Here is a 26751-nt window from a genome sequence, read left to right on the forward strand (position 1 = left end):
TCTCGTTTTCCTAACTATAACCCCTAGATTTGGTATGGGGGGATCATTCCAGAAAGTAGGCGGCTACTTGCATCTGTATGGGTACTATATCTCTAATTTTTTATAGCTATGGTCTGCCGGTGTGGTTGCGGGGTTTATTCTGTCTTCTATTTTCCTATTTCGACCGAGACATCTTAAATGGCATGCCGTTATAAGCACAGCTTGTGGAATGTTATTCCTCGCTGGTCTCCGCGGCTTAAGTAATGAGAACCAGTACCCCACGTCAATGGCCCTTCTATTCATGTCCGGCATTGGCCATGGTTACGCGACTATAGTTACTAATGTGACAGGAACTATGACTACCCGTAAAAAGGATATCGGGTTTGTTGTAGGTCTGATCGCCGGCTTTCGAAGTCTGTCTTTTGCTGTTATACGTAAGTTTTTGGATCTTTCTCTAATACACTGATATATGACCTACTTTATATTAACAAATATTAGGTGCTGTTGTTTTGAGTCTGGTAGGAGCCCGTCTAGAGACGTTCTCGCAGGCAGAAACTGACTTGAATCTTTCAGTATATAGATGATTTGCGGGGTAATATTGAAGGGATTATACCTTTGGACTTTTCAAGATCAGGGTCAGCTTCGAGTATATTACAGAGCACTTTGAACGGACTCGCAGTTGCTCAACAAACCCACGATATAAGTGGCTTGCTCCGAATTCCTATCGCCCAATCATTTTTGCAATCACTATCAGACTGCTTCTTGAAAACCTGGCACTTGATCGTGCCAATATGCTATATATATTTACTTGGAACTGTTCTTCTTAGCATTCTAAGCTCGGCCACTGATGGTTATTTATCCCGTCACGTCTTCCTTCGTCTGAATCGCAACAGACTTTTCTGACTAAGAACAGATTCTGGAGATTGAGGATCCCTCGATCATTAACCATACCTATGGTTATAGGTATATTGCGATGGAAGGGGAAGCTATAAGGAAATGATGATAGAGGAAGGACTGACTTCACTTTTATGACTCCGGGTCAATGACTTTCATTGATAAGAATAAATATATATCGAAATAATTGCCGATGGTTTGGCGAACCTCACGTTCACAACGGTACGATGCTGCCCCCAGTGCCATTCTGTTCCTGGCATTTTCTAACTTCTCTCCTTAATACACTCCAAAACATTGCTGTGGATATTCCCACAATGAAGATAATATTAGTAGAAGTCATCCGCTTTTCGGAACAGTATATCTCTTATTTAATTATATCTTCAGTGTGAGCACTGATAAGCAAATAAATATTATTTATTCAGTCGGTTTGATTCCATCGATTTGAATTTTCCCACTAGACAGTCTTGCAAATAAGTCAAACAACCAGTCATATAAACACCAAGAATAAATCCACAACTGAATTTTAATCTCTTCAACTCCACGAATTCTTTCTTCGATATAAGCAAACACCTTGTACGTTATATTTATCAAGAAAATAGCTATTTAGGGACATATGGACAGCCTTTCACATTTCCATGAATACAAACATCGGAATAGCGTATATAGCCAAAATTGCCTATTTCCGATCCTCGAATAACTGAATACTTGTGAAACAAAATAAAACCCTTATAGCAAGTCAGTATAGGCTATTTGCTATATGGTTATAGCTTCACTGGAGAAACCCTCATCAAGCTAGACAGGACAGAAAACAGACAAAAGAGATGAATTTTAGGAAACATACCATTCCAATATTGTGAGTGCAGTTATTGCCTGGAATCCCCTGTGGACATTTGCAGAGACATTCCCAAAATGCGGGAGATAGTAAACCTGGGCTATAGCAGCTGCCAGCCAAAGAATCATTGTAGAAATCTCAACGAAAAGTATTATAAATTGCGATCTAAGCCAAGGAGCACATATTGGGGCGAGAGCAAGAAAGGGAGTTGCAAAATTGAATGTCCAAATGGCAATGGCAAAGCCGTAAATAACAATTTCCAAGAATAAAAGTTGGCATAGCACTGCCGTAAATTAGTATATTTCATTCGATCGGAGAATTAATGAAAGAGACTGACAGTATATCGAAGCCCCAAAAACAGTGAGTGCCAGTAGAGCTTGGGCAACCCGGATGTATTGGTGAACTGATGTTTTGAGTTTCATATTTGGAAGACGACGGTTTCTGTTAGTATTGTTCTTCTTTTCAAAAATAGACAGAGTGCTATTCAAAACTCTTCTCAGGCGAATAAAGCTATCATGGAGGTTTTCAATGCTAAAAGGCAATAAATCGAGAAGGGAATAAATAAGTTCTAAAAACGCTGTTTAATTGTTGATCTGGCCCTAAATTGTTCTGTCGATTATATAACGATTTCAGAGATATTCGGCCGGTTTCTCCTACTATAGAAGGAGATGAGTATTATACCCCACTCCCCAAGTCCGCCTACGCGCTTATTGGTTTTACTCGCCAAATATCATGAAGACTAATCACAAATGGATGAAAAATCATGTCCGCTTCCAGGTGTTTGAGTGGCGTCAAAATATACGCCGAATTCGGATATAGCCTCTCCTGTTACATGAATAATTTCAGGTTTATAGACATTTAATTACTATTTCGTTAGAAAAGATTCCGTTGCCTTATTTCGACTCTGGACTTACGGAGTATAATGACTGAAGTTCCTAGCGAATTAATAGTATTCAATAAGGGTCGCTGTTATTGATGCCACGTTTGTTGACAGTCTGGATATATGACTAAGATCAACCTCATCAGATTGTAATATCTGGAGACCGGAGTGAATCAAACTTGATAGATCCCCCAGTTATTTATTTAGAAATAGGTCATAAAGCCATTATATTGTATCTCTGTTCTCATCAATTTTACTTGAAAGTCATACACAAGATGATGTGGCCCAACAGGGTCACAGGGTCTGCAAATAAATCCAGATTTTGCCTGCTACGAGCAGCAGTGTCACAATATTAGTTTTTTTTTCTGCTTTCTTTTGTTTTATCTGTGGTCGGGATAACACCACCTCCTGTATTGCAAGCAGAAATTTAATAAACAATCCGTCATTGATCAACTTCAATAAGCGACCGGCACGATTACCTCAGGCCGGTCAGACGAATTGAGCACGCCTCCGAGGCGTGCTCAATTCTACTCAGAAAGTACAAGCGGCGAGGGGGGTGAGAACTAAAACGAAAAGGAAGAAAAGTTGCCAGACATTGTCCGGTGCATATGCACTGTGATTGTATTTTTATCCAGGTCTCTTACTCTAGTGATAATAAGCGGTGATCGCTGGTCTTTCATAGGAGGCTTTCATCTGGGAGTAACTATATATAGAGGTATTGGTGACCCCCGGGTCATCAATACCCTCATGAAGAGGAGCTCGGTTAGATTATAATTCAAACAACCTTAGTTTTAGGGTTCCTCTCCGAAATTCTATGATAATTCGATCTGAAGCTTTTTCCGACACTCTTTCAAGTACAAGCAGACACTGCCGACTCGGAGTCTCCTCGGGTCCCTTTGGGATGTACCACCAGATCTAGTACAATATGATGCTGCTCGATCGTGTATGGCTCGTCTTATCTGGGCTAGGGACATATATCATTCTACGAAGTATCTATCGAGTTTTTTTCCATCCACTACGCAAAATCCCTGGACCTAAATTGGTAGCTGTTACAAATGGCGTTGAATTCTACTACAATATTATCCGGAATGGGATGTATATCTTTGAGATTGAAAAGATGCATCAAAGATACGGTAAGCGCATGCCAAAACTAATTCGAGTTACTCTGATAATGCTCAAATCTTGTTCTTGAACTTCCAAGGCCAAGGCCGAAGCATGCAGCAGTATGCACCAGTTTATTTCGATTTCTACGTTCTACTAGTTCTGTGTTCGCAGTCACTGACCTCTAGAATGATAGGTCCTATTGTCCGCATCGCGCCTAACGAAGTACATGTCATTGATCCATACTTCTACGACGAGATATATGCACCGAGCAGTCGTCGACGTGATAAAAGTAGCAGAGTCGTCCCGGCCACAGGCGTGATGGGCTCGATGATAGCAACAGTTTCACATGACCATCACCGTATTAGAAGGGCTGTTCTCAGCGAATTCTTTTCTCGAAGGTCAATCCTAAACATGATGCCTATCATCGATAGATTCTCGGAGAAACTAGGTGATCGATTAAGTCAATTCCATGGAACCAATACACCTGTGCGTCTGGATAACGTTCTTAACGCATTCACCTCGGATATCATCACTGAATATTGCTATGGGTCTAGTTGGGGATTTTTGGAAGATGAGCATTTCCGCAGCGAGACTCGCTCTGCTCTCCTTGAAACCGCTAATACGCTCCACATTGGCGAGTTCGCGCCATGGCTTATTGCGCTTCTTCGGAAGGTGCCTGTTCATATTTTGCGGCGTCTTCAGCCAGGGAGGGCGGCTATCTTCGAGGCTATGGAGGCTGTGTACAAACAGGCGGCTTCTTCATTGAACTACCAATCTGGAAATTTGAGAGAGGGCGAAAAGTCGTTCGATCAAGTACCGCAAAATATGTTTGATAAACTTCTTGCTTCGGATGTGCCTGCTTCAGAGCGAAGTCTTGAACGTCTTCAGGATGAGGGCCTTGTGGTTTTAGGCGCGGGCACAGAAACAGTCGCTCATACGCTCACTGTGTCTACTTTTTATCTTTGCTCGAATAAGGATATCCTGACTAAATTACGAGAAGAGTTGCGACAGGTCTTGCCTACGCCGACTAGCTCGGCAAGTCTTTTGGAGTTGGAGAAACTTCCGTATCTGGTAAGTATTCTCATAATTGCTCTGAATGCCATCAAACATGGCTGAAAGGAATATTCTATAAAACAGACAGCAGAGATATACGAAAGCCTTCGGTTAGCTTATGGCCCTGTTGTCCGTATGCCACGGGTTGCACCAACAGAAACACTACGATATGGAGAATATCTCATTCCTCCAGGTGTATGTGGACAGTCCACACTCGTTCTGAATATAACGCTGACTTTTCAAGACCCCAATGAGTGCCACAACTTATTTCATCCATCGGGATCCGAATCTCTTCCCTAATCCGGACAAGTTCGATCCTGAAAGGTGGCTCCAGGGAAGTCGGAGCGAGGAGCTTAAGCGGTATATTGTTAATTTTACAAAAGGTAGTAGGGGGTGTCTAGGTATTACGTGAGTTCCTCGAGTCCCATAAATGGGATCATTCCTACTGACGATGTGTTAGTCTGGCGTACGCCGAGATTTACAAGGCCATTGCTGGACTTGTACGCCGTTTTGACTTCGAGTTGCATGATACGACGATGGAGGATATGAAGGTGGTGGGAGAAAGGGTTTTTGCGATCACCAGACGAGGGCAGACCCAGGTCTATGTGACTATATCTGATTTATCTAAGATGTAAGCTCTTTGGGTTGTCAGGGCTATGAAAATGATCAATGTGTCGTTGAGGTTCTGCAGATAGAACATATCATGGTGGTACATAGTTCTGACAAGATAGTGGTGAAGCCGAGGTTTCCAAGGTACAATGTCAATTTATGCTAAGCACAAATTAATTTGGTGATGTTTCGTGAGTATCCAAGTCCCATCGTTTAAGAAGTTCGTATTTCAGACACCTCAGAGACAAATAGGGAGATCTCTCACTTGCTCCGTCTCTGTGGTGGGCTGCGAGCCTACAGTTCTGCGCCACTCGTCTTCTTAAAGATATATCCAATGCGATTGCATTCGTCTTTGAGCAACGAAACGAGCACATCATCGTCGACAGCCGCCGCAATTTCTTCATCATCAAGACCTTGGCCCAGTAACTTTGGGTCTATATGCAGGTATTGTGCGAGAGATTGATGCATCTTCTCCTTCTGATTCTTAGCCCTGCCTTTCTCTTTCTTGGTTACCCTTCGCCGGGCTGCATCACGAATGGATTTCTCTTGCTTCTCCATGTCGACCTCGGAAGCTTTGATCAAAGCAGGTATATCCAACTCGGGAAGTTCCTCATCGGATCCAATGTCAGTGAGCTCTGAAAGCTCTGAATCGCCGTCTGATTTTGGTTCGGCGGGAGTGACAGTGCCCGATGATACAGTGGCTGAAATAGCCTTGCCGCCGCAAACACAGCCTAAGAGATCGTGAGTTTGACAAACACTTTCCTCGTCAAGACGGAAGAGGTCTCGCAGTTCTGCTGTCGAGAATTGAGAGACACTGTCTTTATTCTCCATGACACTGTCGGCTAAACCGAGCTTGGTAACCTGGCGTTGCCAGATCTTCTCTTCCAAGCTACCTTTAAGAATCACACGATAGATACGACAATGTTTCTTTTGTCCATCACGATGGATGCGAGCCATCGCCTGGATATCTGTTGCAGGATTCCAATCCACATCGAAAAGAATTAGACGACTAGCACCAATGAGGTTCAGACCCGTGCCACCTGCCTTCGCAGATAGGAGGAATGCGAAGCATGATTCGGCGGGTTGGCGATTGAAGTCGTCAACTAGTGGCTGTCGTTTTTGGGCAGGGGTACTTCCATCCAAGCGTAGAAATGGGAGACCAAGAGAAGTGAGAAGAGTAGCCAACAGATTAAGAGTAGACGTGTAGTTAGAGACCAAAACGATTTTCTCGGAGGTCTGGCTACGCATGCTATCCAGGATTTGATCCATGACCCGAACTTTGGCACTCGCCGATGGTGAGAAATGGCGCATAAGATTTGATGGCAACGATTCTAAAAGCGCTGCAATGGTTTCATTGGGGTTTTTATCGTTGTTCTTTGCGGACAGCAACGAAGGACTGTTGCAAAGTTTCTTGAGAATGGTGATTAGTTGCAAAGCACTCTCGGCATTTCCCATGGCTGTCTGGAAAACGGGCGATGCAAGGACTGCTTGGTAAATGTTGGCCTGCGCGCGAGTTGGGTTACAGAAGAGAACGTATTCGGATTTGGGGGGCAGGTATTTTGCTAGAACATCGGCGGTTCTGCGAAGGATAAATTTCGAGGTAAGTTCTCTCAATTCTTCGCTTCTAGATTCGCCCTTTTCAATGTCCTTGCTTGTTGCTTCCGGCTGTCTGCTTCGGACAATGGGTGTTTCGAATTCTCGGACGAATGATTTGAAAGTTCCCAGAACTCCTGGGTTGATTAAATCGACTGCCGCGAAAAATTCTCGCAGGTCATTCTGGATAGGTGTTCCTGAGAGGATAACCCTCTTCGATGCCTCCAGTGATTGAATAGCTTGTCCACTTTTGTTTTGTAGCGTTTTAAGGCGGTGGCCCTCGTCTGCAATAATGATATCAACGCCATGTCCATCAGCCAAGCCCTCTTGCACTGATCGCAACTTTTCATAGCCCACAATCATGATGCTATAAGCTTTGCCCTTGGTGAAATCTGTCAAGCGTTTCCGCTTGTCATTAAACACAAACACACCAATACGCTCATTTCCAAGCCATTTGCGAATCTCTTTCCTCCAATTCATGATGAGAGTCACAGGGCAGACAATCAAGGCTTTCTTGACGATAGGGCCATCTCCATAAATGGGATTCTGCTTGAGTAGAGTCCACAGTAGAGTAATGGTCTGGAGCGTCTTGCCCAGTCCCATGTCATCTGCAAGAATAGCTCCCTCTCCATTGAAATCACGCATGCCCATGACGCACTCGTAGAGAAACTTGACACCCTCTCGCTGATGTTGGCGCAAGTTCCTTGCAAGTAGAGGATCCACAACAACATCCACTATCTGTTTCCCCTTGGAAACTGATTTTGGGCGAGGCATCACCAATGCATCTGGCGCATTAGGATCATGGCGAGGGACTATTTTGTCTGCGCTTATCGGAATGACTGTATCCTCTAGCATGGGCTTCTTATATGCACTCAAAGTAGGATGTGTAGTTGTCACTCCAGACTCCATTGCCGACGAATTTCGCTTCAAAGGCTGGGTTTTCCCGGTAGCGATTGCGAGAGAAGATATGCGCCCTTCAGTCTTCCTCGAAGTTGGCAATGGTGTTTTCTTTGAAGACATAGGCGGTGGTGTGGCTTTCGTGTCATCTGAGAATTTTCTTGTGGATAGAAATTGAGATCGCGGTATTTCAGAATCGATTTCAACTTCTTTGCCTGCTACATAGAGCATCGTCCCTGGCTCCAAACTAGATTCATACATGGCCCGTCCCATGTCTTTACCGCTGATGTCACGAAGGTAGACCATTCCCTGCCGGGATGCAATTATCCCGTCTCCATCCCATGTCTTGTTTTTCTTCGTGCTCGGCTTTCTCCTGTATAGCGAATGTGTGAGCTGCTTTTCATGTCTAGATTTCCCCAATGGTTGTGACTAACCAGAGCGCGTTGAAGAACCTCTCATAGGTTGCATCCTCTCTTGAGAAGGAGCACGACTGTGCTTTTACCGTCGCATCTTTGCCAACATTCCGGACTTGAAGTAAAGGCTTTCGACTAGTGAGTGTTGTAGGCCGCGTTTCACTGTTGACTGTCGCGTCGGGTTCCTGGAGACGGGGCTTTTTAGCAGTATGCGTCTCTTCGTTACTTTTCTCGGCTGATGAAGTTTCTGATTTCCTAATCAAAGGAGGTTTGAAGGGCTTGAAGACCATGGCACCGTGGGTTATCTAACGAGAGAAATCAACAAGGTGCGTGGCCGCCAGAAGACGCGAGACGCCCGACGCGGAGTCACGTGGCCAATATGTACCCCAATACGGGAAACGATCTATTGAGCTGGATTCAAAAATAAAATTTAGAACTGTAATTGTTTCAATTGGGTATGAGAAATTGGGTTGGTGGGTGAATATTGGTCCTGGTTACCTGGAGACTGAATTACACTAGAATACGGTTGAATTATTCGCGAAAAGAACGATATTATTTGCATGAGCGCTAGAGTTACTATATACAACACAGCATGTCTAACGCAATTAAGGTGGTATACAAAGAGAAGATATCACATCAGTCACATAAAGAGATATGCATTGGTCATAATGCAAGTCATGGGAAAGGTAAGGTGTGGAGGAAGAAGTGAAACGCAGTGGTATATGAAAATAGAAAGCCTCCTTTTATATCATCCATGCATAACGAAGCAAGTCGCAAAGAAAGGCGCTTATTTAGCATCCTCAAGCACATGCTTGTCAGTGATGGGAATGTTCTTTGGTCCCTCATAGGAGCCTTGTCGGACGAACCACCAGAGGGCGACAAAGATCGACAGACCACCGGTCATCAAGCTGGCGTAGTTCATATCCTGGGCGGTAGGATTGGTGTCGAAGGGGAAGCAAAAGATAACGACGAAAGCAATGATATAGATGCAGGCAAGGGAGTTGACGACGAAGCCGATAGCATTGGGCATGGAGAAGTAGCCCGGCACGAAGGAGGCGCGACGACTCAGGATATGGGGGAAGATCGCCATAAAGTAAGACAAACTAGACAACTGAACGAAGCATCCGACGAAAGCCTGGAAAGCAGTTGCGGATCCCAGATAGATGCAGGCAAGAACAGTGACAGTGCAACCACAGACAAGGGTAGCGTTAAAGGGGTTCTGGAATTTGTTGTTGATATGACCGAGCCAGTTGGGGAATGGAGTCGCACGGTCACGAGAGATGGTCCACAAAGTACGACCGGCGGTGATGTAGCAACCAGTGGCTGTGATCAAAGTAGGAATGAAGGCGATAACCAGAAGGCCAACGGCACCACTGCGGGTACCAGTAGCTTGTCGGTAGATCTCAGCGAGGGGGAAGAGCGAACTGAGCGAGACATCCTCGACACTCTGGATGGCGTAGAAGATGGCGATCATGTAGCAAACACCGGTGACGAAACCAACAGCCATCTGGGCCAGTACAGCCTTGGGAATGTTGCGACTAGGCTTAGGGATCTCCTCAGCCAAGTGAGTAGAGCAGTCGGGAGTGCCGACACTGTATGCGCCGTTAAGCATTCCCATGACAAAGACGAATCCTGGTTGAGTGTAACTAGTTTGGTTATCGAAGTTTTTCCACACAGCGAAGTCCGACTGGTAAGGCTGGCCATTGACATAGGGCATCACGGCGCAGACAATGATAGTGATGAAAACACCAGACAGAATGAAGAACAGACCCATGTTTCCAATCATAGGCAAGAAGCGGTTCATGAATAGCACGATGCAGCAACACGTCCAGGTGCAAAGCAACATGGCCAGGAAATAGTTCCAGGTCGAAGGCGCAAAGCCCGGATGCATCAGAGCATACATAGAGACGGTCTGCTGGCCCATAATCAAAGACATCGAAGCGGCACCCAAGATCCAAGCCAGACAATTCCACCAACCGGCAAAGAAACCACAAATGCGACCATAGCGACCAGCAGTAATAGTTGCCCAATGGTAGACACCACTGGAAGAAGGCATACCAGATGCCAATTCAGCAATAGAAGCAGCGACGAGCCAGTAGCAGACCGAGACAGCAATGCTATAGGATACAGATTAGCCATAACAACATTCACTCCTTGAAACGTCATACTTGAACGATGTGGCGAGAGGACATACAATTCGTAGATAGTTCCGGCGAGACCACCGTTACTCAAAGCAGTGACCACACTACCACCTTGGGCAATCCAGGTGTTACCAGTAGTAACAGCGACAGCACAGATACTCAGCAGGCTGAAGTTACGTTCGAGTTCCTGCTTGTGACCGGAGGCGTTGATCATTTCACCTTGGTTGCTGTTGGTGTCCTCAGCGGCCAACTCGGCCGTGGCCTTCGTCTTCTCATCATATTCGTTCGACATGATGACGGATCCACGGGAGCTCGGCTTCCCGAGGCGATCAAGGGATAATTAATGAGTGGGATCGGTATATATGGTAAAATCCGATAAACCGGAAAAAAGAGACGGGAACCCAGGGGTGAGTTGCGTTTGCGTTCCGAACCTCACCACTGCCGTTGTACTCGATAGTACGGGATTTGTGGGAATAGAAGGGGAGGAAGTTGAGAACTTTCGTTCTTCACCCTGGTCAAAAGAATGAAAGAATCGAAATGAGCTGGGTTCAGAAAAGGAGCAGCCTCCCAAGGCTATATTATTTTGCGGTGGTGGAGAACCTGTACAACTCTCCCCGAAGGGGGCTCATCGGTGGTCTGCTCAACCGTGAATGCATTCCTGAACTCCACCCTTTCCTGGCCACTCTAATTGACTGAAACCCCAATCTGCATCCAATGGGCGACCGCGGGGCGCCAGATGGAGTGGCCACCGGCTACAAGGTGGGTCAATGCAAGGTCAATACACTCGATTCATTGGATGCTTCCAAGAGGCGAGTTGAGCCAAACTCCAACGAAACTCTGCTATCGACAGGGAGGATCGCAACGCACTTTACCTAGAAGGGGAGCTTCAGCAGAAGATATTTTTCGGCGCATCGAGTCCTCCAATTTGCTCCTTGGCACATCATCTTCAGTTGATCCTAGGGCCTATCAACCTACCGATTACCTATTTCCGTATGGTAGTCCGTGATCCGGAGGAAAATCCCCCCATGATCCCGCACGTTCTGGTTCTTTCTGAGGAGGATGTGCCGGATTTGTGGATAGGGGGATACATACGGAGTACATTGGGAGATCTCTAAGTCATACATTACATTGCACAAAAGGTCCATTTCGGAATACAGCTCATTATTACGTGGGACAATATCCATTCTTTCTTTAGAACATCCGGCGCATGCCATGCATAACCATGCGACAACCATGTGGAACAACCTTTCGCCAGTCCTAATTTTCGGACTGAGTGACCTACCTATAAGCTGCCTTCTACCTGCAGGGGGGGTTTTCTAGAAGGAAAAGAAAGTACTTGCCTTGGAAACGGAAATTGGCGCCCATCCACATGGCGCTACCCAGAAGCTGAGTACTACCTTACTATGTAGACTATCGAAGCCGCCACCGAAATTCCTATAAAGTTATACGAGAGTGATCAATGTGAGACACGGCCAGCCACAGGGCTGGGAGATGCTTGGTAGTCGCACTTAATTCATTTGGGAATGATGCCTTCCAAATTAACTATGGAGGCCACTAAAGGCGAGGCTCCAGCCACTAGGGCCAACAATTCTATTGTTAGATGAGATCGGATTTACGCCCGTTGCTAGCAATCTCTGCTTTAATTATACACACTCGTCGAAGAAAAAAAATTATCAAATGACTAGAGTCGAATGAGAAAGACATCATCAAAGTTATAGAGTAATGCTACGGCGGACTTGACTTGTTCGGGGCTTCGTTATTCTATTTCCATTACGATCACATGTTAGAATCTTGAGCAAAGAACGAATTTGAACGGCTCTGTCTGACGAGACATAACTCCATCAAGTCCACGGATCTACGCCCAAGAAGGATCTCTCCGAGATGCAAGAACTGTGGGTTAGGCTAAGAAGCACTTGCGCAGCTACACATGTTAAATGAAGTGGATGATGCACCCACTCCTTTGAAGCCAAGCACAAGACTTCAACATTCCTGTGGCCCTGGCGCAAATTAGCCTCTGATTTCGGAGGATCAAGGTCACATCTGGGCTCTGGATCTAGAAAGGCCTCCGATGCTTACACAGTACTATGTAGCATGGACTAGTTTTAAGTTGGGCCTAGCCTAGGGCTAAGACAGTGCTGCATTCCATCGGCCCCCAATGGTGCTCAGAATTCGATTTTGACCAACTCGCCTAGTTCAGGTACACACTTCACACGATTGACGGTAAAATCCTGGTCCGGACAATTGATTCGTCGGTGCACTAGCGTTGTGACCGAATTGTGTGGTATGATCGATTCTTAAATACTGAACTAGCAGTAGCCCGTACTTTATATCCGATCTGGTCCGATCGGGTTTACAGGCTACTGTACAATAACCCAGTTCTTGTTTCCTTTAATATACAGTGTTATAGGATTAAGTAGGAAGGATTTTGAATAAATTAATCGACAAAGGTGACCCTCTATATGCACATCGAATTGATCTCCCTCCCATTTGCCACGCTGAGAATCTCCCCACGTCCCACTCATACTCCTCATATGGAGTAATGATTTCCTTCGATCCACCTTGAAAATGTCTCAACAGCAAGGGCTGTTCTGAGAAAGTGGAGCACTTGCTTTGGGTTAGCGAGCCCCCATCTCAGCGGGGCCAATCGAACTCTATCAAAAAGTTGTGGATACTCGAACCTCCCAGGTTGTACAGTACAGTACTCCCGCTTCAGGTAAAGCATACGGACAGAGGCCGGAAGTTTGTTACATTAAGTTCGCTTCACTGGCTTGGGCTACTCCGATTCACAGCCCTTGCGCGATCGACTTGCCCAATTGTGGACTCGCCTCCGCAGCCATCCAGGTCAAGAGTATTGAGACTTGCCTCGCATAGGAAGGCAGCTTGATGGCCAGCCTTGTCGCAGACTCTCTTTGGCTCGCTAGAGGCTATATAGTCTTTACGCTTGGATTATCGGCTTTGCGACCTACCTCTTCTAGATATTTCATTTAAAGCTTTAATCTATATACGGTCTAATTCCGCTATCGCCAAGTGCGGTGTATTCGACCCAGCTGAACTCTCTTCATCATGGCATATCGTACGGAGTGCTCTTGACGGGGCGCACTACGTACGGTACACTGTACATCCCCCGTAGTTGAACCTTGAGGATTAAACCCTCTGCAATATCCAAGGATAACATCCCAAATGCGGGAAGTATATAGCCAATCTTTGCGAGGAAATATGGCCCAGGTGGAGTACATCGGCACAATTTCCAGGCACAAACGCTGGTCTGCCATCTTCATTCAATCAGAGCTTTTTCCCAGAAAGTTCGTTCCAGTGGTATATTCCAAGCTCAAGCCATGGAACTGGCCACCGTGATTTCCTCCCCCACCAGACTCTTTGGTTGGTCCATGGCTGTCAGTGGGAGATCCTCCATTTCCAAATGCGGCGACCTATCGGAGGGCTTGTCTTGGAGTATTCGCCTCTGATAAGCCTACTTCCTCCAAGCCCATGCACCTCCGTCATGCATCTCCCCAATAATACGCCTTCACGCTGACGAACTCCTCCTCTTTTACACCCCTGTCCGAGTGATTTTCTTCGGTAGATGGAAGCGGTCCCGGAAACTCTATACCCATGCTTTAGATTGGTTAATTTTCCCTGCATTATTTTATAATAAGATGTGGGTGCTGCACTTTCTTCAAGTTTCCCCTCCTTCGGCCGGTCGATCATCTAACTCTTCTCAAGGCTTCATTCTGAGACGATGTCTGGTCTAGGTGGTGACTTCGGTCGCCGCTTTGCCCGCGAAACATGGACGTTATATGGTGTCGGTGTTCTAGGCGCTGCTCTGCGATTGTGAGTTGCAACTTCTTGCAAAGCCACCAATATCAAATTCTTTTCGATGATCTTGTTATAACTAACTGGCGATCTTCTTTTAGCACTGCTCGTATTCGTCGATTGGGTATTCGCAACCTCCAAGCCGATGACTATATCATGGTCTTTGCTGTATTTTGGTATACACTTCTTTGCGTCGCACTTAATCAAGTCGCCTCGGGTGGAGGTTCAAATTTGATGACGGCAGAGGACAAGGCAAATCTGACGCCAGAGATTCACGCTGAACGGGAAAAGGGAAGTAAATGGGTTTTTGTGTCAGAACACTGCTTCATTCTCTCGGTATGGAGTATGAAGGCTTGCATGCTGGTGATTTATGCTCGTATCACGGAGGGTCTACGCCAGCGCAAATGGATCAACTACATCGCCATCTACGTTGCGCTTGGGTTCGTCGCTACCGAGCTGTCTCTTTTCCTCATCTGTCGCCCGATTACAAATTATTGGGCTGTACCAACACCTAATGGTAAGGCAGAACTTCAGACTTCTATAAACATCATTTGCTAAGAATTTCCTCAGATCAATGTTCTACATATCAACACTATGAGATTGTTCAAGGGTGTATCTCTATATCCGCCGACATATTTATGCTTCTTGTCGCCATCCCACTCCTGCTACAAGTCCGTGTGCCGTTGAAGCAGAAGCTTATCCTGGTCATTCTCTTTGGCATGGGTATTTTTGTCATTGTTGCCGCTATCCTGACCAAGGTCTACTGTTTGGTACCCGCGCTCATCTCCTACGTCTACATGAATTGGTACTTCCGCGAAGCAACCGTCGCAATCTTGGTCACCAATCTGCCACTCATCTGGTCTCTTCTGCGTGATGTTTTCCCTGCTCTCAAGAGCTGGACTGGTGGTTCAAAGAGAGGCACCGATCGATACAAGTCTGGACCTTGGACAAGCAAGGGATCCCGGCCTTACGGACCACCAAGTCAATTACGCTCCGGCGATTTCGACATGCAAAATTTCCCCCACCGCAGTACAGTTGCTACGCCGCAGAAGAATGGATCAGCTGTTTCCGACGTGAGCCTCGGAGGAGGATCGGATGAACGAGACATGAGCAGTGACGATGGCTCTGCACGCGCCCTGCGCATTCGACAAGATATTACCGTCACCGTGCAACATGACTCGCGACCACCAGATTACCAGACTAGCACTGCACATGTGACTCAAGGCCACGAAGAAGTCTGATCACAAATTCGAGCCTGATCCAACTTCTCAAAATCTACATTCATGCATGATTTTGCGACATGCGATGTATCAAATGCGCCGATCCTATGGATCATACACATCAAAAGAAGAACACCTTACTCTACGAATTTCACGCTAGTGTGCGCCCGACATCCTAATTTTTTGGGACTTTCATCTGTACATATTTTTCCTTGGGTCTTTCGGGCGTTCTTCGGATAATGCTACTCGGGGCGTTGATTTGTATCAAACGGGAGGGTTTGCCGAGATCTTACTACATGTTTTATACAGTATAGACCAATATACCCATCATCGTTTTCATCAATACTAGTATCTTCCAGAAGTACAAAGTCGAGCTCTAGCTACTCTGCATTGTTTCTATACAAAGTCTTCCCATACATGCACGATTTTTACGGACTAATATGAAGTCCACTCGGTCCGCCGATCTCCCGGTACTTACGGTCTTGCGTCAACGACTGTTGATCTTATCGCTCTCGGGTTAAGTTCCACTTTGGTCTTACGCTGGTTCAGGAGATGACTCCGGAGGTTGCGCCAATACCACTGGTTCCCACCTTTCAACAGTGTACACACTGGAAGCGAAAAGAGTGGTCGTTCTCCGATTTCCCCCAAACGTTCATCTTGGCCCCCAAGAACTCCCCAAAAACAGGGACTGAAACACGCGACGTAGCCCTACATTACATGCAGCATTGACCGGAAAGAGCCTTGTATGTATCCGGATTATCCGACATCTCCGCCATACAATTTTGCCCCAGACCTACTGTACAAATTGTACTCCGTAAGTAAAAGCCATGATGACTTGTTTGGCTCTCCAAATTATTTCCACTCGGGAATAAACACCGGTTCAGCCTGTCAACGAGCCTCGGCTGACTTGATCGACTCCACTTTATATGTTATGTGGTTCCAGCCCCAATCGGTGAGCGCCACTTTGAGGCATTGGCTTTCCTACATCAAATTGTTAGATGACATTCGCTTTTATCCATGGATTTCTGTTTCTTCCCCATCTATCTACCATGGTAGCCAGCCCAGGACTGTGGATATGGATTTTCCGGGTGTGCAGTTTGGGGCCGCTTCCACTTTCCAGAAAATATGTTGAGCTCCCTTGATCCGAATGGATCTTGGGAAAGGATCGTCCGGGGAGATAAACGATGTGATAAGCGGTCTGGAGAAATTTATCAATTCTTAACCGTCATCGGCCGAAACTTGGTCGATGCGAATACGTGTATATATCCCCACTCTTCATACAGTATCATCTACGGAATACTTCTACAAAAGAATGTTCCCCCTTGTTTTTCACAAAGAAAAAAAAATATTGGAAATGATTGGAGACTTCCGTGGTATGTTTCAGTTAGAGTCTTTCTAGAAAAAAGAATGTCTAAAAATGCCACGCAATCGGCCTAAAATTGACTTTCAAGAGAGTTTCGGCGACCCACGGCGCCAATGCGGTCCGTCGGGCGTAGACCGACTTGGATGATTTACAGTTGGATTGTACTACATACTATGTACATAGTATGTATACGAAGTACGGAATATACTTTATTGATCATTGGTTATATCATGATGTATATGCGTCAGTGAACTAAGTATTTACTTTATGCAGGGTACCGCGGTAAGAATAGGGAATGTAGTTGCTGAGCATGGCAGTTGAGATCTTGGAATTACCCGACGGTCATCCATTCCGATATCGCTGGGTATACAGTATTCCTTCATTTATTATAGGGAGTACCAAGACTAAATGGTCCACCAAATAGCAATCCACGAGCTAATTAAACGAAAGAACAAAAACTGGTAGGATAAATTAGTTTGGCTTGAACTATTCAATTAGAACCAGCCACTCGAAATGGCTGGCACACTACCACTGTATGTACGGAGTACTGTACTAGTTAGTAAACTACGGAGTACCGGTTTCATTTAGTAGCATTGAGTAGGGCTCACTTCATGCCCGGTTCAACTTCTGTCTGGGTTATTCCGAGAAAATAGCGCAATACCATCTGTCCCTTCAAAGCATTGTTTGCAGAGTTGTCCGTGCATTTGAGTGGTACGGCAAGAATCCACTCTAATGCAGGTCCGTGCCTTATTCTGTGATGGTGGCTACGAAATGGCCTTTTGTGTTGTACTATGTATGATCCTGGTTATGTAGCTAGCCTATTCGGCTTGAACCTTATTACAATGGATTTCTTTTTATTTTTTTTATTGTTCTCTTCTGGTTGGTTTGAGCTTCAAGGTGAGATGAATGCTGTCCTGTTTCGGGTGTCTACGCCGAGTACTACATATGTACATAGTACTGTACGAAATAAAGAATGAGAGACTGCGTGCCGCGTAGTGAAACCCAATTAATACTTTCTGCATGGTGAGAGCATCTAGTCCTAGTCTAGTAGGTCATAAATCATGGCTTGGAATGTCCGAGGAAAAATGATGCCAAGAATCCAGAGTGTCAATGCTCTATTGAATATGTCTCATGGACATTGTCACCAATGTGATTGATGTTATTCTGACTGGCTGCAAAATTTTCTTTTGTACATAACCTATTGTATTCTATGTATATCAAGTTCTGGACGTCACATCAGGTTCATTGACAAGTCCAAACTTACCCACACAGTCAAAAGTCAACCCTATTGAGTTTGCCCTCCACAAACTATTGAAGCTTGATTGACAATTCATCACAATTTTTCTAGCCATGTTCCGTAGGTAGGAACTGCTCAATCAACTTTTGATACTTCCACGCGCACGGACGAGCTGTCCAACAACAACCTGTTGTTACTGGATCCCGATCCCCGAAAGGTTATTCGGGAACGCCGAGTCCACTGATTCCAGAGTTTTTCAGCTTCTCCTCCGTATGCATCCTTCAACTCTCGGAAGGCGCTTTCCTTTACCAAATTAGACGAAGATATCTTCTTTTTATTTATTTATTTATTTATATTTTTTTCTTGAATTTTTTTGAACCTTGAGAAAAGATCAAAGGGGGCACAGAACGCTAGCATACCAGTACACTGTACGGAGGCTGGAGACCACTTTCCTACCGAGTCATTCTGCAGAGTCCACCTCCAGGGCTTGATCATCACTCGCATAGCGATCAAAATCCTTCGGCAATACAATATTTCGCGCACCAGCACAATACTGTAAACCTGACTCAGGTCTCGCTTGCCACGTGGTGGGCAGTGTTTGAGCGCAGATCCTACTTCAAGTGGCAGGAGGATTGATCCTGCGTGTAGATCGGCGTTGTGGTCTCAACGATCTGGAGGGGTGAATGCAAGGCTAGGGCCAAACGTTTGTCCGCTCTTGTATCAAAGGACTCCGTAATCTTGACTCGTTGTATCGGTGTCTCACTAATAATCATCCAATGTCGAATGAGTCGTGCTCTCGTCGCTCCTTTCTGGGGCTGGAAAAATGCCATGTCTTCATCAGTGGAGCTAGCGGTGCGATTGGCGGCGAGGCTGTGAGGGAATTTCTAGGTTTGTCGGCTCTCTTCTTTTGCTTGCTTGATATCAAAATTCCTATTGTCGAAAGGTTCCAAGTCTTTGATGAGCTTTGTCTTTTTTGTATTGTAGTGCACTGTTGTTATTGCGTAAATTGGACTTTTTTCTATCTGGACATCAAGACCTAATTTGTCAATTTTAGATCAAGGATGCCATGTCACAGCATTTGATAGTCAGCCACTCCAGCTTTCCGGCATTGATGCCGAGCGCTTCTCGAGACTCCAGCTCGTGAATGGCGATTTGGCCGATGAGAAATCCGTGATAAGTGGATTCTCGAAAGCCCAGGAAAGGTTTGGACCGGCAAATATCTTGGTTGTCAACTCTGCTACTGAAGATCTCACAAAAGAATGTCCGATCTGGGAGCTGGACCTTGAAGATTGGAAAAAGAGCTATCAGAACAATGCCCAAGGCTCATTTCTGGCCATAAAATACTTTCTTCGGTCTATACATGAAAGTCAACAGCTTTTGGGCGCACAACTTTCAACTCTCGCTATCGTGGTCGCTGATTCTGAGGCCGGGACTGGCCAAACCGGTGTTAACCATGGATTGCTTCATAATGTCCGCGAGGATATTCGTCAACTCAATCCTGATGGACGGATTAATGTCGTTGCTCCAGGTATCATGGACAATGAGCAAGGTCCTGCTCCGGCCGATGTAGCACGCACCATGGCTTTCCTTGCCTCCAAGCGAGCAGCTGGACATATATCTGGACAATGTATCCGTGTCGAGAGAAGCAATCAGAACTCGACTTCCAACACAACTCAGCTTATTAGGACCGTCTCCAAAAAGGACACCGGGGAATCTATTCCTAGGTCATTATCAAAACCGAAACGTAATAAGATTCGCGTGGCTGTCTCCATTGACTTGGATGCTGTCTCAGGCTGGCTTGGAACGAGTAAGTACTCTTATGGTCAGGACCATAGCTCCAGAGCCCTTACACTTTCTTGTGCCTCCAGACTCTCACCCAGACAATGTTCTGGCCGATTACTCGGCTGGATTCTTCGCCGCCCGAGTCGGTGTCCCTCGACTTCTTCGCATGTTGAAGAAGCTGAATCTCTCTGAACGCTGCACTTGGTTTATACCCGGCCATTCAGCTGAAAGCTTCCCGGAAGAGGTAAAACAAGTTGTAGCTTCAGGTTGCGAGATCGGTCTGCATGGCTATGCACACGAGGGTGCTTATCAACTCACTCCCGAACAAGAGCGTGACGTCCTTGTTCGATGCATGGAAATTGCGCAGAATCTAACTGGTAAGAAACCAGTCGGGTATCGAGCACCGCTTTATCAATTACGTGAATCGACGCTTGATCTTTTGGAGGAATTTGGCTTTGAATACGGTAAGCTTCATCTCCATCTACTTTGGCGGAAAAGATTTGTTAATGATTGTTGATTTTAAAGATGCCTCTTTGACCGATCATGATTGTCACCCATTTTTCGCTCCGCGACGTCCACCTCTGCAGCCCATTGATTTCTCCAAACCTGCATCAACCTGGATGCATCCGGTTAAGGAATCGCCAACACTACCCGACAGACGTCCTCTAGTTTGCGTGCCTTGTAACTATTACATGGAAGACATGACACCGATGCAGTTCCTCCCCACACGGAAAATTCACAGGGTTATGTTGATGTACGTGTGATTGAAAATCTGTGGCGAGATCGATTCTTGTGGATTCGAGATAACGAGGAGGAACCCGTTTTCCCTGTTCTCATGCATCCTGATACTAGTGGCATGGCTCATGTTATTGGTATGCTGGAGCGCACTTTGAGTTGGTTGAAGGATTGGGAGCGCGAGGGTGAGGTTGAATTCTTGCAAACTGGTGAAATTGCCCGGTGGTGGAAGAATAAAATGTTGTCGAAGGAGACTTCTTAGATAAAGGATTCTAGGTAACAAATGCACTCACACCCATCCAAGTAAACAGAACTGCCGTGAAATATTAGTAGGCATTCATCCCGAAATTGTGCCTACAATTTGATGAATGTCACCTGAGGTAGAAAGTCCCATAGCTGATGTCCATAAGTTGCGCCAACGCTTTAACTTAATTAGTAGGTACTAATTCCCTAAGGTGCCCGGAATCCATACTATCTCGCTCATCAACACGATAATGGCATTCTACGCCCAGGGAATTCACAGGTGGTTGTCTATCAATGGCCCCCAGTCCACCCTCCTAATCATATCACAAAAAAAAAGTATTTCGCAAAGTAGTGAATATCAGTCATTCTAGTTGATATAACAGAGAAATGAACAAGCTCTGAGTACTGGAAGAAAGAAAGAAGTTATGGGAAGATTAAACAGGTATGTATGAGTATATACAAGAAGCTCCACTTGGACAAAGGAAATGGCATAAGGAGGGTCAGATTGATGTGCAGCGCATCCCGAAACAAAAGAAGACAAATGAACGTAGGAAGCAAAGATGCATGCCGAACAGACTGACATTCAAACGCCATAGCTAGAATCGTAAGACCAAAAATCATGGTGGGAAGGCTTAATGCAAAAGAGCGAACGCAGGTAAATCAGTAAGAATGAATTGCAACCGAGAAAATGCAAGGAGAGAATCATTATGCACCAGCGCCAGGGTATTTAGAAAAGACATAAACCGGCTGAACAACCAAACCACTCAAATTCATACACTGAAAGATCTCCGAGACCGGGATTTTAACGTCGGAACATACGGACGGGAGCACTCAGGTCCCGGCGTTCGTTCACGTCATTCTCGGTCCTTGAATCGGCACGCAGGTTGGGAACATGCTTGGAAGGTCGACCTGGTGTCGATTTCACACTTCCAGTAGATCCCGCAGAGCGTCCAGTGGCTTCATTTGCACTCACGGATCGCTGCTTGCTGCGAGCACGGTTTCGTCGTGCTCTAATTTGGGCCAAGGCTTCTTCCCGGTTTATGGGGGTATCATGGAGGCCAGCGGAGGATCCGTGAGATTCAATCTCTTCACGAAGGGGAATTCGTTTCGTCGTCAAACTTTGGGACTGGTACGGCTGCCGCTCTTGACGTCGAGAGGGTCTGGGATCATCATTCTCAGTCGCAGGAGTGGGCTCAGACGGGGAAATGCGGTTCATACGTTGAGGAACGGGCTCCGTAGATGGTGTATAAGATTCAGGCTGTGGCACCGAGGAGGCTGTGGAAATGGCGGAATTACGCCAGTCGCGGTGTGAAATGGAATGAGCATTTGAGTCCCTGATTCCAGACGATGCAAATGAGTCGGTCCGACGAGGTCTAACATTGTCGCGCAGCGGTGACGGGTACGTGGTAAATGTGCCTGTCTCAGGTGAAAAAGTGACCAACGGCTCTGCGGGCATGGGCATCTTCTCGGGAGGCTCGGTTGGCTCGGCCTTAATTGTCTTATTTGTGAGTGCTGGTTGCTGGCGAACTGGAGTATGTTCGACAATGTTGTGATTGCTGGTCGGTGTAGGAGGCTCGACGCTAGGCGTGTAGCTAGAATGAGAGTCATTGTGAAGAGGTTCGACATGAGCGGGCACAGGAGGAGGGACCTCGATGCGAGCGTGTGCTTGGCGAGCTGCGTCTGCGTCTGCCTTGGCTTGAGCTTCTGCTTTAGTCTTAGCATCAGCCTGAGCCTGGGCTTCTTCTTTTGCTTGGGCCTCTAGTAGAGGCTTCTGGAACTTTTCAAAGTACCCCTGGTCGTAAACATAACGGCGACCTTGACTTTCGGCGATTCGGCAAGAGCATCGCTCGAATTGACATTCGATGTTCATGAAATGCACCATTTCTTCGGCTTCGCATCTTCTACGACGCTCGAGCTCGAGTTCATCTTGCAAATCCTCTATTACTTCGTTGTATGATTCAGACAAAGAGGTCTCGGCAGCGACCTGGTCGTCTCCCGCGGTGGTTGTGCATTCTGAAAGCCTCTGTCTCTTCGGAGGTGTGGATTCAGCATCGTTGATCTCGAGTCCCGGAGCTGGCGATCTAACCGAGCCTGCCGCGGCGCGTTTTGGTCGACGGGGGGTAGTCAAGAAAGCAAGGTCGCCTTCTGCGAGCGACAATCGGCCAAAATCCTCCTTCCGGATTTCGTGTGCGCGAACTTCGAGTGTATTGGAATGGTTTGAGGCCTCCATCGATCTCAATTTACCCTTGAGAACTTCAAGCTCTTCGGTGAGGCCAGCAAGAGCGTAAGCACGCTCGAAGGCTTCTTGCTTCGCTGTATCCTTTGCCTCGCGCTCTGCCGCGACTTCATCTTTGAGAGCCTTTGCCTCGGATTTGGCGTGCTTCAGCTCTTCTTGTAACTTAACCAAGGTCGACCCCGCGCGAAAAGCTTCTTTGCGGGCTTTCCTGATCTCCTTTTCAAAAATTGTGCGTTCGTGGGCTTGACGCTCTTTGGTTCCGTGTAACTCTTCTAATAGAGATTCGAGTCGCTCACTGATGCGGCGTTCACGAGACTGGGCTTCCGAAAGCTCCTCTTGAACCGATTCTAAAGCAGACTCGGCTTCTTCACGACCGAGAACCGCTCTCTGTAAGGCAGCATTTTGGGCTGCTGACTGGCTCTGAGGATTGGGGCTCGCCTGACGCGAAAGATTGTTCAAGAAGGCTACTTTCGCTTGAACTTCCGAGACACCTTTAGTGTTCTTGTGGTGGAGTGATAGGAGATCCGTCGGGAGGGAGGGGGACGCGGGAATTGTTTGTTGATTCATCCGTTCTGGCGATACCGGGTGTAGGACCTTGGTGGGACTGAGGACTGGACGCGTTGGAGAATCCATCGCGGATGCAGTCAAAAATAAATATTTCAGGCCGATCGATGTCAGAGGGTCATGAGGGCGTCGCAGGTGTTGCTCGAGAGGAAAAGCACCGTTGGCGGGCGTTTGGGGAAGTGACGCACATTGTTTATTGCCCGTTTCGGGTAGGTCATGTGACTGTTGCTGTGGTCACCAGTGCGCCTTTCCTCTCTGGGACTAGTGTGATATCACAAGATAGATGGTCACGTGCTGATGTCCGCACCCAAAATGGACTAGCCTCGTGGGAGATTCGGGAGTGAACTGTCTGTGCGGGCATACCAGAAGCCTCAGTCGAAGCACTTGAGCAGTCAATATCATTTTTGGTTGAATGGGAAGAACAGACGGGTGAATCACATAGCAATAATGCATGAGATCGTCACTCTACAGCTGGGTCAGCGGGCTAACTACTTGGCTACACATTTCTGGAACCTTCAGGTGACTTGATCATGATTTGCTGCTTGATGACGATATATTCTAATATCTCCTAATTAGGAATCATATTTCACTTACAACGAGAGTGAAGAATCACCGGTGGATCATGATGTTCATTTCAGACCTGGGTACGGAGCCGATGGCTCAGAAACATATACTCCTCGAACTGTGATCTATGACTTAAAAGGTGGATTTGGCACTTTGCGCAAATACAATGCTTTGTACGAGCTGAGTGAAGACTCGGCATCAGGACAAGGCCTCTGGTAGGTCTTATTCTCTCATGGTTTTCTTCATTCAAGTAGTAGATTATTGATTTTTATTTATCCAGGGATGGTCAAGAGGTCGTCCAGAAACAAGACCCAATCCCACAAAGTGAATATCAGAAAAGCCTTGATCAAGGCACTTCGGCTCCCCAACTAACGTCGGAGACGGTTCGCTACTGGTCAGACTATAACAGAGTATTCTACCATCCGCGCTCAATTGTTCAACTCAATGAATATGAGTTAAACTCGCAGGTAATGCCTTTCGAAGACTGGAATGTTGGCGAGGAACTTTTCAATGATCTCGACAAAGAACATGATCTGTTAGATCGAGATCTAAGACCATTTGCTGAGGAGTGTGATCAGCTACGAGCTGTTCAACTTTTCACAACATCAGATGACGCATGGGGCGGTTTTACTGCTCGCTATATCGACCGACTGAGAGATGAATATGGCAAGAAGAGTGTTTGGGTTTGGACTATGGAAGATGGTACCAGGGTACAGCGGGTAAGCTAAGTTTTCGCCTGGGATGCAAAATCATGATTTCTAACCAATATCAAAGCACAAGCAGTTGAAAAAAGATACCAACAAAGCCAAATCACTTTACTCGATCTCGCCTCAGTCAACCCTCTATGTACCTGTCATCGACATTCCACAGAAGCTTCCCCGCTCGCTCCAAGTGGATCGGCACTCGGAGTGGCAAACTACAGCACTCCTAAGCTCAGCCTTGGAGACGGTGACATTGCCATCTAGATTGCGTCCTTATCATGACTTTGAAGCTTCGCTCGCCGGGGACGGCGGAAGGCACACCATCTTTGAGCTCCAATCAACTCTCAATCCTGAGAATAGTAATTCCGGTGGCAACGATGACGAATCACCGAAAGCGAGAACTGACTTTGACATCGACTTCTCATACGATGGTGAACAAGGAAAGACGCCAAGTATCTTTAACCAGGTTCAGGTACTGCGCGGAGATGACGCCGGCCAATCCACAGAGCCGGTCGATGGCGACATCGGACGTGTACGCAAATTGCGCTTGTATAATTCGGAGCCCATGCTGCAAAGGTAAGATCATAGTAAAAATAACCTATTATTCTCTTTCTCTTTTGGGTATTAATCAAGGCTGTCTTAGTTATCGGACTCCGCTGCATTTGCCCATTCTTGACAGTTTCCCCCACGGAATGTATTCGAAATCCTCATCTGGTGCCGGGCTGAGTGTCTTAGCCGCATTGACCGCTTCCACTAGGACAGCGGACAAAATCAGGGCAATTGAAGGTACAGCTGCACGAATGCTATCGGTGGATGAACGGGAAAACCTGGTCAATGGCCTGGGTGAGATCCGGGAAAGTTATGAGACAGGTTGGGGCAGTGGGTCCGAAGACGAGGATGACTAGCAAGCTTTGATTTGAACATTGTCATCGTTAGCATCTCTTCCGTCATCTCCAGAAAGAAGAGAAATTCATCTCTCGTTGGCGATGGCCGCAGACCCCCGCCGAGGTTGGGTTCAGGCCCTTTTGCGTTAGACCGCAGGCGAGCCCTTCCCCGGATACTCCAAAATTAGCGCAGTCAATGCCACTTATCAGCGGAATTTATGATTCTGGAAGGGCGTCCCCAGGTTCTCGCGGATACTCCGCCTGATCAAAGCCCTTGAAGTCACGATACGAAGTCTCACAACGCCTCCCAGTTTTGTTCGTAGTATGACGTTTGAAAATACGGAGTAGAAAATGTGGTCCGTCATTATCACTGTTGCTATAATTGAAATTGGCCGACTTTCAATTGTCCTTCAATATGTATTATATGTATTACCATAATGGACACGGCTGATTCATTTCGAGTGTGGCGCAACGTCTTCGAAGGATGGAAGTCAGGCTGAGTGAGACGGTACTCTTGGTTTCCCTGGGAAACAATCGAACCTCTCGCAATACTTCCATTTCCATTTTTTCCGGGGGCTGACGATCTAATCCCCCGGAACTAGGAACACCGTTGAATTCAATCTTGCCATCTAGGCATCTTACGGCAATTAGCCAGCCTCCAAAATTTTTAATGCGGGGGTCGAGGAGCTTCAGGCCAATTGACAAGGCAGCATGTCGACGAAGTGTATTACGTAGGCTCTACTTAAAAAAGATGAAATAGGGGAATAGCAGGAAAAGCAAATTGCTGAGCAAGAAGCAATTTTGTTTATTGCGATGGGGGGACCCTGAGAGTGTAACCATGGATCACAATATCTGAGACATGTCAACCACGTCGGCCAAGCAGGGACCAACAGGGAGAGGGGGAAAATGGAGAAAATGGCCAACAACATGGGAATAGCGTGGCTGTCGTGACATCATGCGATGCATCGTATCTGCATCTACCAATTGTAGATGCTGCCCCGAAAGATCCCTGTCCGA

The 26751-nt window shown here is 46.5% G+C and overlaps 8 protein-coding genes across 8 annotated transcripts; 5 read left to right on the top strand and 3 right to left on the bottom strand.

The window, feature by feature from the left end:
- Window positions 1–265: 265 nt before the first annotated feature.
- N7469_003070 (uncharacterized protein) lies at window positions 266–563 on the top strand (the record flags this gene model as incomplete). Its single annotated transcript, XM_056641990.1, has 2 exons — window positions 266–413; window positions 478–563. The coding sequence occupies 2 exons, from the start codon at window positions 266–268 to the stop codon at window positions 561–563; spliced, it is 234 nt and encodes a 77-aa protein (XP_056504484.1).
- A 2947-nt stretch (window positions 564–3510) lies between these two features.
- On the top strand, window positions 3511–5377 carry N7469_003071 (cytochrome P450; the record flags this gene model as incomplete). The annotated part of the gene is made up of 5 exons (XM_056641991.1): window positions 3511–3718; window positions 3883–4760; window positions 4827–4937; window positions 4987–5150; window positions 5203–5377. 5 exons carry the CDS (start codon window positions 3511–3513, stop codon window positions 5375–5377), a joined length of 1536 nt encoding a protein of 511 aa, XP_056504485.1.
- A 268-nt stretch (window positions 5378–5645) lies between these two features.
- N7469_003072 (DEAD/DEAH box helicase) lies at window positions 5646–8544 on the bottom strand (the record flags this gene model as incomplete). Its single annotated transcript, XM_056641992.1, has 2 exons — window positions 5646–8214; window positions 8276–8544. The coding sequence occupies 2 exons, from the start codon at window positions 8542–8544 to the stop codon at window positions 5646–5648; spliced, it is 2838 nt and encodes a 945-aa protein (XP_056504486.1).
- A 497-nt stretch (window positions 8545–9041) lies between these two features.
- N7469_003073 (uncharacterized protein) lies at window positions 9042–10687 on the bottom strand (the record flags this gene model as incomplete). Its single annotated transcript, XM_056641993.1, has 2 exons — window positions 9042–10371; window positions 10449–10687. The coding sequence occupies 2 exons, from the start codon at window positions 10685–10687 to the stop codon at window positions 9042–9044; spliced, it is 1569 nt and encodes a 522-aa protein (XP_056504487.1).
- A 3444-nt stretch (window positions 10688–14131) lies between these two features.
- Window positions 14132–15446, top strand: N7469_003074 (uncharacterized protein; the record flags this gene model as incomplete). Its single annotated transcript, XM_056641994.1, has 3 exons — window positions 14132–14223; window positions 14307–14722; window positions 14776–15446. 3 exons carry the CDS (start codon window positions 14132–14134, stop codon window positions 15444–15446), a joined length of 1179 nt encoding a protein of 392 aa, XP_056504488.1.
- A 3355-nt stretch (window positions 15447–18801) lies between these two features.
- On the top strand, window positions 18802–20804 carry N7469_003075 (SDR family oxidoreductase/polysaccharide deacetylase family protein; the record flags this gene model as incomplete). Its single annotated transcript, XM_056641995.1, has 5 exons — window positions 18802–18913; window positions 19080–19832; window positions 19894–20271; window positions 20333–20488; window positions 20524–20804. The coding sequence occupies 5 exons, from the start codon at window positions 18802–18804 to the stop codon at window positions 20802–20804; spliced, it is 1680 nt and encodes a 559-aa protein (XP_056504489.1).
- A 783-nt stretch (window positions 20805–21587) lies between these two features.
- Window positions 21588–23654, bottom strand: N7469_003076 (uncharacterized protein; the record flags this gene model as incomplete). The annotated part of the gene is made up of 1 exon (XM_056641996.1): window positions 21588–23654. One exon carries the CDS (start codon window positions 23652–23654, stop codon window positions 21588–21590), a length of 2067 nt encoding a protein of 688 aa, XP_056504490.1.
- Window positions 23655–24032: 378 nt separating this feature from the next.
- Window positions 24033–25755, top strand: N7469_003077 (misato family protein; the record flags this gene model as incomplete). Its single annotated transcript, XM_056641997.1, has 5 exons — window positions 24033–24104; window positions 24162–24364; window positions 24430–24868; window positions 24924–25426; window positions 25494–25755. The coding sequence occupies 5 exons, from the start codon at window positions 24033–24035 to the stop codon at window positions 25753–25755; spliced, it is 1479 nt and encodes a 492-aa protein (XP_056504491.1).
- Window positions 25756–26751: the final 996 nt, after the last annotated feature.

This window comes from Penicillium citrinum (assembly GCF_028827155.1).
Source record: "Penicillium citrinum strain IBT 23319 chromosome Unknown utg000002l:1.0-3833315.0:1.0-3834789.0, whole genome shotgun sequence".
NCBI lineage: Eukaryota > Fungi > Ascomycota > Eurotiomycetes > Eurotiales > Aspergillaceae > Penicillium > Penicillium citrinum.